The 16,437-nt window shown below is 29.8% G+C and overlaps 1 protein-coding gene across 1 annotated transcript; it reads right to left on the reverse strand.

Moving 5' to 3' along the window:
• Positions 1-761: 761 nt before the first annotated feature.
• Positions 762-3,071, reverse strand: LOC149885454 (uncharacterized). The gene has a single exon (XM_090095890.1). It carries the CDS (start codon positions 2,965-2,967, stop codon positions 1,816-1,818), a length of 1,152 nt encoding a protein of 383 aa, XP_089952016.1. The 5' UTR covers positions 2,968-3,071; the 3' UTR covers positions 762-1,815.
• Positions 3,072-16,437: the final 13,366 nt, after the last annotated feature.

Below are 16,437 nucleotides of genomic sequence, written 5' to 3' on the forward strand. Positions count from 1 at the left end.
TGTGTACAAGTGTTAAGGCTCTATATTATTTGATATGTGGTAACTCTGGATTTAGTTCCAAAGGTTCAAAGTTAGCCAAATAAAATCAAGAATTGTTTTTGTTGGCCTCTTATACTCTGGTGATGTTTTAAAACATTAATAGGGAAATTCTTAACTCTTAAGTTTGGACTTTTGTTTACACTTTTTGAATAAAGTGCTTAATACTAAATAATCATTGGTTTTAGAAAAATCTCTTAACATGAATAAACAATTGATTGATGGAGAAGATGACTCCCGCTCTGAAAGATTCGTGGATACCAATAAAATGTTTTCTCAATCTGCATAAAAGATGTTTCAACCTAAAACTCTCCTGTGTGGAAATAAAAAAAAAAAAAAAAAAAAAAACGACTTTGAATATTGCTTGTGAAATTCGAAATTATTTCTCTTTTCACATTAATTTTTTTTTTCTTTTTTACACATTTTTCCATGGTTTTTTTTTTTTTTTTAATGTTATACTTTCTTTCTTTTCTTTTTTCACTATAATTTTGTTCTTGTTTTTATCTTCAAGTATTTTTAAGGATGATTTGTTGGTTACAGAAAAGTCACCGGGTACACCTAATTGTACCGCAACCGGGTACACTCCATGGTATGGTTACACCCTGGTACTTGCAATTATTACCCGAGTACCCAGGTTATAATTTCAATTTTCTTTTTTTTCATGTTATTATCATTCGCAATCATTTTCAAGATCATTCATTCGCGATCACTTTCAAGAATATTCATTCGCGATCATTTTCAAGATATATTTAAAAACTGCTGCTGCATACATACAGAAAATAACTAAAAATAATGGTAAGTATTTTGTGATGGAAAATATTCCTCATTTCTTTAACTTAAACTGTTGTAGTTTGACCAGCATTACAGTTAGGACTAAAAATCTATAAATAGCATTTAAGGTTCTTGATAAGTGGAGGCGTGCTTGTCACTTGGCCTAAGTCTCACAATATAAGAGTTCTTCCTCTTGATTCCCACTTCAATAGGATGGACTTTTTTAAATTACGTCCCCGTCTGTTTGGTTCTGTGAGATGTAGGGATGAAGAGTTCTGTTGAATTGAACATTTTTTATGATTTAACGTCTATGATTTAAAATCGATTAGAAAAAGTATTTTCCTTCAAGATTTTAAACTTGACTTTGACCAAACTTAATTTCTCATTCGAACTTCCGACAGATTCTCAATCATTTCCTATTTTGACTTTTTTGAATATTACTTTTCAATCTCATCAATTAAAGTGAGCTCTTCGAAATAATTGAATTTTTTTTAGATACCATCGATCACTGACTGAATTTTGGTTGGAGCGAACTCATTTCGTTTTTCTTTTAAAATATATTGTTATTTAACATGTGTTATTAATCAGTCATGATATCTTGTTACCAAGATTGAGATCCCAATACAAGAGAGTTCTAGAAGTAAAGATTTGAACCCACACCATCGCTTCAAGTTGATTTACTGATTTCCGCCCTCTTGTATTTGCACCTAATGCTTTCCTTTCTCACCGTTACAAAATTTTTGAATTTTGAATTTAAAAATTTTAATTTTTTGAATTAAAAAAATTTAACATAAAAAAAATTTTTTGAATTAAAAAAATTCAACATAAAAAAAAAAAAAAAAAAAAAAAAAAGGTTTTACGGCGTTTTCTATGAAAAAAAAGATAGCAAGTAATTCAAATATAATGATTTGAACTTCGAATTTACTTAACAAACAAAAAAAAAAAAAAAAAAAAAAATTTGTGACGGAATGATTAAAACAGCTATCGAATGTAAACTAAACTCAACTTTTATTGCATCAATTCCTTTAGTTTTTTTTCATTATTGGAGAGAGCTTTTTCATATAAATCCAGATCTTCAATTAATTTATTCTCCTTGCAGTAATTAACAATAAACTTGTTTCGAGTAAATCCAACCATATTTCCGAATAAAACTCTTGCTTCTTCATCCAAAGCTCCCAACAGAATAGGATTACTTAGATGATCCCTGTTGGTATTTAGCATCACCAAATCCAAAACGTTGAATTCAATACCTTCTATATTCTTGTAATAGAATTTTAAAGCTTGGAAAAACCCACCACGTAACAGAACTTCTTTTTCATGTTTGTAAAAAGAAATTTCTTCCACATTCACTGCGCATATGGTGCTTACTACGCTCTGCTTGTACTTTTCGCGATAAAACTGCAAGTGTTCATCATCAAGATTCAACACGTGGATTTTCATCAATAGCGGAACACTTTGTGGGTTTCTTTTCAGTTGGTCTTTTACAAATTTAACAGCAACACCCTCATCATAACTAGAAGACCACAACCCTAAAGGAATAGATATGTACCTTTTCTCAATGGGCTGACTCAAAAGTTTCTCAAAAACATCGAAGTTATCTTTTGGAACGGCCATCCCTCGATAAACAATATCATCAAAAGTTTGGTAATTTGGATACTTGTGCACGTAGTTGTAGAGGTCAATATTAATTAATTCGATAAGAAACACAGCATTCATGATCTTGTCGTTAAAGTTTACTGATGAACCGTCTCGAAATATATTGTCAATAATCTTAAAGATTTCCTTAAAGCCTTCGTCTGTCGTATACGTGTGTATTACATCAAACTCATCCTTTAGAGAAGGAAATTCTGCGGTGTTATTCTCAACATCCCACCAATTACGTTTACGTTCAAATATCTTTTCTAGGGCAGGATAAAACTCGCCATTTTGCTGTGTCAAAAAGCTCTTTAAATTGTTCATAAATTGGTCAAACTTTTCCCAGTTGTCGCGTATGTGATAAATCGATCTCCTCACAGCTTCCATCCGTTTACTAACATCATCTCCTTGATAAAAACAAAGCAGATCATTAAGATTAGAACTTTTACATATTTGACTTTTATTGGTATCCACGAATCTTTCAGAGCGGGCGTCATCTTCTCCATCAACCAATTGTTCATTCATGTTTATATAAGAGATTCTTCTAAAATCAATGTTTTTTAGTATTAAGCACTTTATTTAAAAAGTGTAAACAAAACTCCAAACTTAAGAGTTAAATATTTCCCTAGTAATCTTATAAAAAATCACACAAGTTTCTTGTAAGCTTTAGTGCAAATGTAAAATATTAAATTTTGAAGTGTTGGGCCCCTGCAAAGATATCTTTCACAGCCGATAGTCTGAGTTATTGAGATGATACTTTTAATATCTGTTTATTGAGTCACCTACTGTTACCACATTTGTTTTGTTTAATTTACAAATTTCAAGATGTATTTTTAATGATGGTTGAGCTTATACAGCATCTTACACATTTTTTTTTTTTCACTGGCAACAATCTGTTTTATTTTTATACAGTCGAGCATTTTAAAAAAAGGCTTTTCCCCTCAACAACTGATTGATAAATAACATAATATTTTACAGAACTCTTAACATATGTTAACATAGTAGTTTCCTTTTATCCTCTGAAAGTAGAAGTGGAAATTGAAGGTAGAGGACAAAAGAAAAATTTAACAATCTAAAGATAAAAAAGCTCGTAATATAAACCATCCTTAACCATAATGTACTTGCCATTTTGTCTTAACAATGATTAAGCCATATACAATGATTTTTGCTCCAAATACAATTAATCTTTCTCTCAATAGTTGTATAGGACATCAAGGAATCACTTATTAAATCCTTGATGATGAGTCAATTACTTTAAACTTCTTACTAAAAAAAACATCCCCCTAAAAAGAGGGGATGTTTTTTTTTAGTAAGAGGGGAATAAGCCTCATTTGAAAACATAATCATAGAGAAACCTGTCTCAGTTATGCCAAAAACAGCTGAATAAAAAGAACAACTATTTGGTGGGTTTAATTTGAATTCTAGAGACTTCCCTGATAACTATGCGAAGCTAAAAATGAGAAGAAAGTTATGTTGGCAGCCTGACATACTTTACAAAAACGATTTCAACGTAAAACTAGGAAAAATGTAAACTGTTGGCGTTGTACAGCTGACTTGCCACACTGCTCTTTATTGGTTGAGTGTTCCAGCCTTATCTGCTTGAATTTTCTATATGAATATTTAATGAGATGAAATTAAAATTGAATCAGTGTTTTTTAAAAGGGCTGATTTGACATTTTTTTAGAAATTCACTTTTAGTGTGTTTTGTGTCCTTCTATGATAGCTTCATCAGTTTATGTTAAAAATGTGTTTAAATTTTATCTTCTTACACAAATAAAGCCCACCTGAAAGTTTTTTATTTTTTTTTAAAAAGGCAAGTTTGCTTCAAATACGCCCTTTTTAAAAAAATCACTCTCCGGCTGATTTGTATTTTTAGCCGCAAAACGCGGTAAGTGTAAACAGTTTCGATTTCGAAATATTCGATTTTTTTTAAAAGGGCCAATTTTTCGAAATTTCATACATTAATTATTAACAAACGAAATGTTATAACAATTATCAAAATGTATTAAGATGTTACTCTTGCATATATTTTTTAAAAATATATTACACAAATTTTGTATATTTAACATTAAAAGATATAAAGAGTTTTTTTTAGTTTTCTCAAAAACGGGTTTTGAGCAAATCAGCCCTTTTAAAAAACACTGATTCAATTCTTAATGACATGCTTTTTTAAATGAAAAAAAAAAAAAAAAAAAAAAAGAAAAAACCCATTTAATCAGACAAAAAAATCATTATACAATTATGTAAAAAATAACTACATTGCGTTTAGACTTCAAAACACTGTAAACTTAAATCTAAAAAAATTGTTCCGAGGTTTTAGATTTTATTGACATAAATCTAAACAAATTAAAGCACATTTTTAAATCTTTGCTCTCGAAGTAAAAATTTAATTAAATCAAAAGTTTATTGAAACAAAGTTAATTTTACTTTTGACCCAGATACTTATTGAGTTTACTCCTGACTAATAATTTGATCATAAAATAACAAACCACAGTTGTCTATTAAACAAAACTTTTTTGTTTAATAGACAACTGTGGTAAGTCATAACAATACAATTTCATTTTGCAGTATTTTTAAAATCTTTTTTTTTCACAACATTCAAATCATTTGTCTTATAGAACTAACTATAATCATTTTCTTATGTAAACAGAAAGAAAACACTACTTACGTAAACTAAAATAGAAATCTAGAGAATATAGTAAGACGTTTAATAAAGAAATTACAGCCAGACAGCTAGGCCTTTGTAAAAACCTACTTTCTCTTTACATTTGAGGAACGCGTTAATTTAGAGTGCTAGATATACAAAAAGATTACACCCATGTTCACAACCAAACCATTTTGAGCAAATATTTCAGTTGAAGCTAAACTCTTATATTATTCAAATGTTGATCTTTCGTTTATTTGGAAAAAAAAAGTTAATCGCAGGATTTTTTTTTTTTTTTTTCTTGACTTAAAACATTTGAAAGTAGGGAGAATATAAATACTAATCTTTTGTTTTTAGTTAAAAGTATAAGTATGGAGAATCTAGAATCTTTTTTTTATTATGGATATATCATGTACTTAAACAATTTTTTAGTTATATTCATAGTTCAATATAGTTTCATATTAAAAGTATTAATTATTTAGACTTGATATACAGTTTTTCTATAAAAAAAATTCATTTTCTTACAAGCTTTACTTTATTTCACCTTTAATGTCAACTTAAGCAATACAAATGAAATTTAAAGCCAATTTAAATCAAAACAATTTCTTTCTGTTTCAACAAAGCACTTAAGCACTACAAAGTGAAATATTACAGGTAAACGCGATAAGAGAACAATAGTTATCGTGTTCTTTTAAACAAATTTGCACTGTAATTCGAAAACTTATGTATATTTCAAGAAAGATATGAAAAATAAAATGGTTACGTTCTCTACCTAATATCTTTATGAGAGATAGAAGAGGCGCCACAAGATCGTAGACAGAAGAGAACGACGGAAGTAAGCGAGATGGGTGAGAAGGGTTTAACCACTTCTTTTCCTTTAAACCTCATAAGATGCTCAAAAAACCAATAATCTTAACGCCTAAAAGAAAATTTAGAATTTGCGTTATTGTAGTCAAAATGCAAATTGGTCAATAACAAAAAAATTCGGTAATAGAATAAAAGGATTGTGAAAGATCAACCCAAAAACGTTTAATTCAATGTGTTTACAAAAAGTCCGAGGCCAACACCATTAAGTGAAGATTCAGCATTATTAAGGTTAAGTTGATGACTTAACAACAGAGGACTAGCGCAGCGTAACAACACCAGTGCTCTCAACCCCAAGACTTTTATGAAAAAATAAAATCTGATGTGTGGACTGTGACTGTTTAAAGCGAGTGCCACAATCGATCTATCTGTTAGTCAAAGGTCATTAATGCATATGTGGTGCTTATTAACTTGTTCTAGATGCCTTTTTCCTTCCAAAATAAAACAGCATGAGGTAGCAAACGAATAAAATTCAGCTGAGATGATAGACTAAACTTCTGATACATGAATTTAACGAAGCGCATTCTCAGTTATGAAGAGCCGCATTCCAAACGTAACAATTAAGTCTTCCAAGAAATGATGTGGTTATAAGCATATTTTGTGTACTGATGCTGTACTTTATCAGCCTTGTCGACTTATAAGATACTGTCAAGACGCTGAAAAGACTTTGTCAAGATACTTTGAAGGACATTCAAGGTGGGTTTTGGATCATCGTCTCGTATCTTTATGCTTTTCTTTTACATTGAGGATTGGTGTCTTTTCTTTATCTTTGTTTGCGTGAAAAACACAGATGGTTGGTTTGGGTGGGCAAACAGCTATAATCAGTATCTTCATTACATTTTAGTTAGCACCTAAACTACAAAGTTTTGCAAATACTTAAGACTGGATTGTATAATAAAAATGCAGCCATTTTTATAATTACTTTGGCGAAAACATCATTTCAAAGTGTATTAAGAGAATACGTAGCTTACAGAATTTTATAAAACGTACAAGTCCATTTATATGGAAAAATTTATTCGTTTTTGTTATAAGCGTATATGCGCGGGCTGATGTAATCAAAGAATCATTTAAAATTCAATCATCTAAGGGCTTCAAATATATCGCAAAACAAGCAGTTTCAACTTAGAAAACCCTAACTTTAGACTCAACTAAAGAAGATAAGCAATATTTACCAAGTTTTCGAGCTTACGTTTTCTTTAACAGTGTGGTACGTAATTTTGTGTTTTCTCTCAATAATTTTCGTTTTTGCTTTAACATGAAGTGTGCTAGGTGTGAAATTAAAAATTTTGAGTGCAATTATAACTTAATTTCTGCTACTACATTTGTCTCTAACAAGAGACTTTTTTTATAAGAAACGTGCGTATAAGAAACTGGTATTAAAAGCCCCAAAATCTTAAGAAGCTATTAGTACATAGCTACTTTTCGATAAGAAACTTATTTTGTTAAGAATTCGAAGATTATTTCCTAACTTGTTTTCTGTTCAGGGAAAAATCTGAGGATTGTATTACATCGAATGATGTTGATGGAATTTGAATAATTTTAGTTGACTATAAGATATTTTATCAAGTTAACAAGTTTTCAAATTGCATTTTATTTACTTTTTCTCTATTTTGATACTTAAGAAACTCTTAAGAAACTTATAGTACAAGAGTTATAAAAAAGTGCTCTTAAAATAAGAAACTTTCTAGTACTTGCTAAATTGCTAGGTTTCTTATAAAAAAAGTGAAGTTGGATAAATTTACTCATTTGTGTCTGTGCTCTGAATCAGTTTTGTTGCCCATCACATGAATACAATTAGGATTAATAATTTATATGAAAAAAAGGCGTAGATTTCACGGTCTGATCGTTTTCTTTGTTAGACTAGTTTTTAGTGTAAATCCTTAGAGCTTGAGGAATTCTCGGTAGAAAACATTAGAATGCGTCTTTAAAATGGATTTCATAAAAGATCTAAAACCGAAATTAACATAGTATCAAAAGTAGTTACTCATCCATACTCTACATAGAATAAAAATTATTTGAAATTCAATGATCACCAACAAGTTTTCAAACAGATGCTTTCTTTTTAATTTTTCGAATAAATTTTTTGTCACGTCTCTTTTTATTCGTATTATCATTTACTTTTTCTAGAGGCAAACATTCACTCTTAGCCACATTTTGTGATCAATTAATCTTATTGTATTTTCTCGATTGATTTGCTCTAGAATCTTTCGATGCAAAAATATCACCATAGTTACGATGGAAAAAGACGCACCAATCATAATCTTATCCGTATCGCCGCAAAGTAAATCGCAGGAAGGATTATTTTCAAAATTTGTCTTTGTTATAATTTTGTCGAAGCATTTATAGGAATATTCAAAATCAATGTCTTCTCTGGTGATATTTGTAGGGCAAACATCGCTACACAAGGTCCTGTTGAAAAATACGCTGAGGGGGTTTACCAAGGCTTTCATAAGAATATCAGATGTATATATTTTTATTTTCTGTATGAGTTTCTTTTTTATAACCTCGTACCACGCAAGCGGAAAAATAACATGATCTTTTTTGAACATAGTTATAAATATTTCGACAATAAAAGCGCACAGGGTTGTCGCTCTACTTTAGTGATTTTAATACCTCGCATTTATTTAACACAAAATAATAGCAATAAATAGCAATAAATAACAAAAAGTGTCCAAACAACTTTTTGTTATTTAATACTGTGTAGCTTATGTTAAGCTACACGGTTGTTTAAGTAAGATTTTGTAACTAGTAATAATTTTTTGTAACTACAAATAACTTTTGTTAATACAAATTTACATTTACGAAACTTAGGGAGTGTAGAAGGAATTTCTTACTTGATGTAACGTAATAAACACTAGCAAAAATATAGTTAATAGTAATTTAACTAAGTAGAAAAAGCAAAAAGAAGGTAATTTATCATGGATCATATTCCTGTTGGCTAAATAACAAAAACTTTTTTATATTTTTATTTCAGGTTAAAAATCTTGGAGGGAAAAAATATATGTTAATAGTTTATAATAATGAAAACGATAAAAGCTAAAATTACAATAACAACAATAATAACAATGATAGTAATAATAATAAAAAACAATAATAGTAACAATGATAGTAATAATAATAGTAACAACAACAATAATAATGATAGTAATAATAATAATAATAATAATAATAATAATAATAATAATAATAATAATAATAATAATAATAATAATAATAATAATAATAATAATAATAATAATAATAATAATAATAATAATAACAATAATAATAATAATAATAACAATAATAATAATAATAATAGTAGTAATGATGATAATAATAATAATTAAGATAACAAAGTCAATAATGGTAATAATAATGTAGATAATGATAAAAATCAGAAGCAATAATAACAAAAATAATACTAGCTAGAAGTAAAAAAACATTAATGTTAATAATGTTGATAGCAATTATTATAGTAATATTATGTTAAGATTGAACAACAAAGTCCCTGCAAAGTTAAGTATAGCATGGTGGCGCTATGGGTTTACTTTCTTTTTATATTTTTTAATTCAATTTATTTTTTTTAGTATATCTGCAAGTGTTTCTCCTAAAATATTGCATTGCAAAGTTTTTACATCTCACACTTTACTTTCTGCCTTCGCAAATTCCATTTTTGCAACCAAGCATATTCAAATATAATACCTAGTTTTTATTGTACCAACATGTTTCTCTCCAAAAATTTCTTCTTGAAGCCTCTGAACATCTTGTAGATTGGATTTGTTTTTATGCGAAAAAGCAATTTGATTACGCAAATGTTGAGAGTCTCGAAGACTCTCAACGTCTGCGTCAATTATCGCAACTATCTTTATATCATTTTCAATTTTTGTTAACAGACCCTCCTAAAAATTCTGATGGTAATTTACGACAAAGTGTTTTTTCTCATTATCTCATTAGAAATCGTTTATGATATATCTGAAAATTGACCAGATATGTATATATATATATATATATATATATATATATATATATATATATATATATATATTAGGGTGATGACTATTTGATTTTTTTTCTCAAACATTATTTCCTGTAGCACGAATGAATGAACTTTTGCCTATTAATGACTAAAATGAAGTTTATTCCATTAAAATATTGAAAAAAGTCACGCACAAACCACTTTGAAATTTTATTTATGAAGGCATTTTAGCATTTTATGTAATTGTATTAACATATATATATATATATATATATATATATATATATATATATATATATATATATATATATATATATATGTATGTATATATGTAGCAGAGAAATGTATAGAATTTTCCCGAACAATAACGTCACAGTTACGTAATTGTTCGGGAAGCTTCTGTAGAGTTCTAAAACTTTCTTCAGCTGTTTTGCAGTCTGCTATAAATTGGTATATAAACGAAATGTTCAAAGCGGGTAGTTGAGTTTTAATTAACTTAATTTGGTGTCAACATTATTATTGCCTTATTTTAATTATTGCGCATTCTCTATAGTTTAAGTATAAAGAGATCCTTGTATTGTTAGGTAAGTTACATTTAACTATTTCGCAAATTATAATTGAGCATATAATATTTTATTAGTGTTACCCTTTTTCATTTTCTATAATCGTTATTTGCTTCTTTTGAAATAAAATATATTAACAATAACAGTTCTATTGAAAACTAAATATTATTTTCTTTAATTTATTATGTAATCAATATTGACGTTAAGGCCTTTCCTATTTCAGTTGCTGAGTAGAAGACAACATGTCGTTCAAGAAGAGCTCTTCTAACAAGGAGAAGAACAAGGAAACCTGGACAAAGAGCTTAGTCCAGTTTCAAGCCCCATCAAGAAGAGGCAACGTGGCAATATAAAAAGCACCCTTGAGCGAACGTAGTCGCATACTCTTGAAAACCACGTCATTGGACGCTTCAAATTTCTTGAATCCACTGCCAAAGAACAAAGAGAGAGGATCGGTTTAGTTTCTGTAGAGCTTAAAGACCTATGGAGCAAAACGTTGAACTTCCCGCATGTATCTGATCAAGCCATTTGTGCAAAACTAGCAAAACTTCTGAAAGACTACGAGCGCTGCAGAAAAAAACAAAAATTTGATGCATTAAATGATCTGTTTGATATGAGCAAGATGAAAAGCTAATGGTTGTGCAAAGAGGATGAGAATCTCTACAAACTGCAAATTGAGAGCAAAGGTCACGTTGGTTACTTGACTGGCAAACCTGCTAGTCTCAATACCATCCACCCATCCAAGCGAAAGAGGGCAATGGAAGCGACTGTGTCCGCACTTACCAGCTTAGCGCTACCTTATTGTTCCGAAAGTAGCACGGACTCATCCAAGAACAGTGCAGACAGTCCTTGGGAGGATGACAATGCAGCATCAATGAGCAAAAGAAGCATAACCCAACAGGCATTGCAAGACTTGTTACATGCTCAAAGCTTTCGTCCCGCGGAGCAGCAGTAGTGTGCCGCCAGCTTTCTGGTGAGGGCATTGAAATCCCAACCCCATTTCAATCAGTAATCTAAAATCAGCTATCTACACGAGAGCTGCTCAGGTGAAGAAACAATTGGTGAGCACGCTTCATCTGGAGAAGTGGAGCATGCACTTTGACGGCAAACACATTGAGGGCTTTGAATATCAGGCCGTGGTCCTCAAGAATGAATCTAAAGAAATTAAGTTGACTGCGCTAAAATTGAAAGATGGGAAAGCTCAAACAATTGCAGAAGGACTCCAGGATGTGTTAAAGAAGTTCAACCTGTGGGGATCAGTTGTGATGATTGTTGCCGACACAACAAACGTGAATACCGGTAAGAAGACAGGCGTTGTAGTTCGGCTGCAGCAAATGTTCGAACGGAAAGGTCACCTCAAACCCGAGTTCATCAGTTGCCAGCGCCATGTGCTAGAACGCGTTCTTCGCGTTGTCATGGACGATGAGCTCCATGGGTCGACTAAATTACCAAACATCGAGTATTTCTTTGTGCAGGATTTGATGAGCAACTACAATAAATTGAAAGCAGCCTTCAGCAACGGTAAAACCGAGATTAAAGAATCAGGCGGCTGGAGAGATGACATGAAGTTTCTTTACCACCTTACTTGTGTCTTCCGTCACTTAACTGAGAGGAATGAGATCCCCTTCGTGAATTTCAAACAGATCCGAAACATCAGCAATGCAAGCTGGAACTCTCGTGCCATTCTAGCCCTTCTTGCGTTTGTTTTGATGCCAGAAACTCAGATCAGGTTGCGTAAAATCTGTTCATTCATTTCTTACTCATGGGCTGATTATTGGTTCAGCAATCGATTGTTCCGCGTTGAAGATTTTGAAGAACTATCTGAAGCTTTGAATGACTACCCAAAAGCTCTCAATTGCTTGAAAACCCACTGGAAAACAGATGACTCTCCAATCAAGATTGCCCGAAGCAACCAGTGCTGCAAGCGTGCCATTAAAGTTATGCAAGAATTGCACGACTCCTGCCGCAATAAGGAAAACCTCCCACTGAGAATCATCCTCTCTAATGACATTATCGTGAATATTTGACTTCCTTGTGCGTTTAATGATCCTATATAATGTTGTATGCATGTCACTCTACAGCTTGTGTTCAATTTTGTATCCGCTTACAGTGATTTCAAAAATTTGGCCAAAAAGCTAATAAATAAAATTCTTAAAATCAATGTGTGCGTGAGGTTTTTTTATCAAATCGCCTTGAATGTAATATTTTATTTAATCTTAAATGAAAGCTCATCCAACTATGAGGTCATATTAGGGAAAAGAGGAGGAAAAGAAATAAAGAAAGAAAGAAAGGAAATAAAGAAAGATAGAAAAAAAAGAAAATAAGAAAGAAAGAAAGGAAATAAAGAAAGATAGAAAAAAAAGAAAATAAGAAAGAAAGGAAATAAATAAAGAAACAAAAAAATAAAGAAATAAAGAAAGAAAAGAAAAAAGAGAAAGAAAGTATGAAATAAAAAGGAAGAAAGGAAATAAAGAAAGAAAGGAAACAAATAAAGAAAGCAATAAAATTTTATTCCATGCCTGCATTTTGAAACCAATTCGTTCTTCTTATTCAATAAGGTACCTTCATTAAACATAATAATCATGTACTTCTCAAAAAGCGGTTCATTAAACATAATAATCATGTACTTCTCAAAAAGCGGTTCATTAAACATAATAATCATGTACTTCTCAAAAAGCGGCTTACTTATTTCCATCCAATGTAATTTGAAAATAGTCAATTATCTTGGCATCAGCGAAACACCTTTCAAACTAAGGTACGCAAACCACAAAAAATCCTTTAACATTGAAAAATACAAGAACGACACAGAACTATCGAAAGAAATATGGAAAATAAAAGAAGAAAATTTCACACCTATTGTTAAGTGGAAGATAATCAAACATTCCAAACCGTACAACTCGGCCACAAAATGTTGCATGCTATGCCTGCATGAGAAGTACATGATTATTATGTTTAATGAAGGTACCTTATTGAATAAGAAGAACAAATTAGTTTCAAAATGCAGGCATAGAAATAAATTTCTTCTTTCGAAACTTGATACTGGTGACTAGGCCTATATTATTTCTTTCTTTCTTTCTTTCTTTCTTTCTTTCTTTCTTTCTAGTTTTTTCTTCGTTTTACATATACATATATATATATATATATATATATATATATATATATATATATATATATATATATATATATATATATATATATATATATATATATATATATATATATATATATATATATATATATACACACACACATTTATATTCAATAGGAAGCATATATAATAAAGGTAGCAATAATTTAGCAATTATATTTTAAGAAGTCATAATTTTCATGGTTTAATTTTTATTCCCATCCTTATGATTAATCAGTAAAAGAATATGGTGGTAGACTTTTACTCATGGCAAAGTAACTTTACTAGTATGTCTTTGATACCAGGAGTTCGCATTAATGCTGAATAAAAAGTTTTCTCTTAGATCATACATACTTGTTTCGTATGATTTCATGGAAGTTCGCCAGCTTATCAGTACCTTATCCATTTAACTACTTTTTTCAAGAATTTATTTTTTTTCAAAGGATCATTTTTACGCATAGCTTTTTCCTAAAAATATTTTAATTAGTATGTACAAAAAGTGCGACAGAAAAAAAAATTTAGAAGCAAAAAAGTGAAGCAAGGAGCTCAGTAAAATGGTATTTTAACGCGGACAAAATTCCTTTCTTTTTTATATTAAAAATGTCGAAATTTTTCCAAAAATTATTTGAATGCATCTGTCTTTGAATTTAGCACCCACCTTTACCAAAAGTATATTAAGTTTATGTTAAATATTAAAGCATCGTTTCATACGCCAAATGTTTTTTTCTTTCATGAAATTTGTTGATTGAATTTTTTAACAGGGAATTTCTCGTTTTAATCAGTATGTTATAACAGGATTTTAGACGAAAGTCTCGTAAAATAACCCAGATTGTCTCAAAAAAAAACAAACATGAAATTTTTTTAACTTCTTGTTTGAGGTGAAGTATTCATTGATTTTCTTTTTTGAAAATATACCTTACAGACAGTTTCTCAAAAACACCTCAAAAACCCCTCAATTCTTCAATAAAAAAACTTTATCACAATTTTTTTTTTACTTTTTTTTTTTCTTCTACCTTAAATTGTCTAACAAGAACTTGCGATATTACTTAGTATCGATTTTTTTCTGTCGCTCAATGAGCCTCGTCTGAAAGATTGACCGTTTTTTTATCGATCACTCATTCAGATGAGATTAAAATGTATTCTTAGACTACCAGTTAAAACAGGATAACTGCTTATCTTTGTTATGTAAAAGTTATAATTAATCAGTAAATTTAAAAATTTCAGTGTTTAAAAATCGTGACAAGTTCTAAAAAAAGTTTTTTGTTTTTGAATTTGTTAAAACCATGTCCTGTTTCGATATCTTTTTTGTTTACTGACGCTAAAAATATCATAAGTTGATACTCTTCTCGATACTGATATTCTTCTTCCTGCATTTTTTACTCTGTTAATCTGTACAATAATCTAGGGGAGAACCTTAATGAATGGGACGATTATTGAATGGGACAAACTCAGATTCTTATAGAAGCATCAACGTAAGGATATTCAAATTCCTGTAACAAAGGGTGATAGAAACAAGAATTCAAATGACCAACTCATCCATCCTATTGGTCTATGGCCGTAATGACAATGGATGTTATTGTGTTTCCGAATGTAAAAAGTAATTTTTAAAAATGTTTTTTTTTTCTGATTTTGCAGCAATCTTTGAAGTTATGGTAAATAAAATTTCATGCTTAAATAGATAGCAGTCTCTAGTACTACAGTGAGTAAAACATTGAAGCTTAATTAATGGTGTTTTTGGTGTGACTAATCATTTTTGGATAAAGTGATGCGCATAATGAATGGGACAAAATACTACCTATTGAATGAATTTAATAAAGTATTATTTACAGCTCAGCCGAGGGATGCTGCAGTCCCTTACTTTTATCCCCATGGGTAATGGGTATTATTTACACACTTTATACTGCAATATTTTACTTAAATAAAAATAACTAAATATAATATTCTAAAATGAGAAAGTTCTACTTTGATTGAAATTTAATTAGAGTTGAAATGTTTAAAGTTAAAAATATTTTTTATGTGGTCTTTATGTATGTATCTATATATTTAACTACATTTACAATTAATAAACTAATTAGAAAAATGATTGAATTAAATACGTTTATTTTTAATTCTTTTATGACAAATGTCATGCTCCAATAAAACTCTCTTTTTACCAATAGCCAAATGCAAATCCAACTTTTTTGTTTTACTATATCATTGAGCAAGAGTCGGTGGTTATCAAACATATTTAAATATATATATTAAACAATTTTATCTACGTTTAAAAAACATTTTTCAAAAACTGTCCCATTCATTGAGGTTTTCCCCTATTCTTGTGTTTAATTGGATGTGTCCTACAATCACCATCTTTTATTTTAAATACAAGAGAACTGCTGATAATGTTACCCCAGTACAATCTCAATACAGATGTTTGAAGGATTTAGTTTTTCATGCCTACAATATTAATTAATTATTTTCACTAATATCTTTATTATTGTTATAACAATTGCTCACATACTTACAACTCGTACTACAAATAGGTTTGTTTATCAGAATTTACAAGCTATAATAAAGTTTTTCTGTAATCCAAATTGTTATTCATTTTAATGCCCAAATTTCATTAGTTGTATATATGACTCATAAAATCGCTTTATTGTAGTCTGTAATTTTTTAAATTCTTTAGTAGAAATATAAAATAATATCTTTAATATGATATTAAAGAAACTTTTTCAAAGAAAATAAAGGTTATGGTTAAAGCATCAGCAGATAAGCGAAAGCTTTATCTCGCTTTTTTCACATTACCATGGTGCATTGTATAACTAAATCTTCCATAATTGAATAGACTTTTGTGATTTACCATCTG

The sequence above is a fragment of the Hydra viridissima genome, unplaced genomic scaffold, assembly GCF_058129835.1.
Source record: "Hydra viridissima isolate aposymbiotic clone 2 unplaced genomic scaffold, HvirCarnegie_v1 scaffold_8, whole genome shotgun sequence".
Lineage (NCBI taxonomy): Eukaryota > Metazoa > Cnidaria > Hydrozoa > Anthoathecata > Hydridae > Hydra > Hydra viridissima.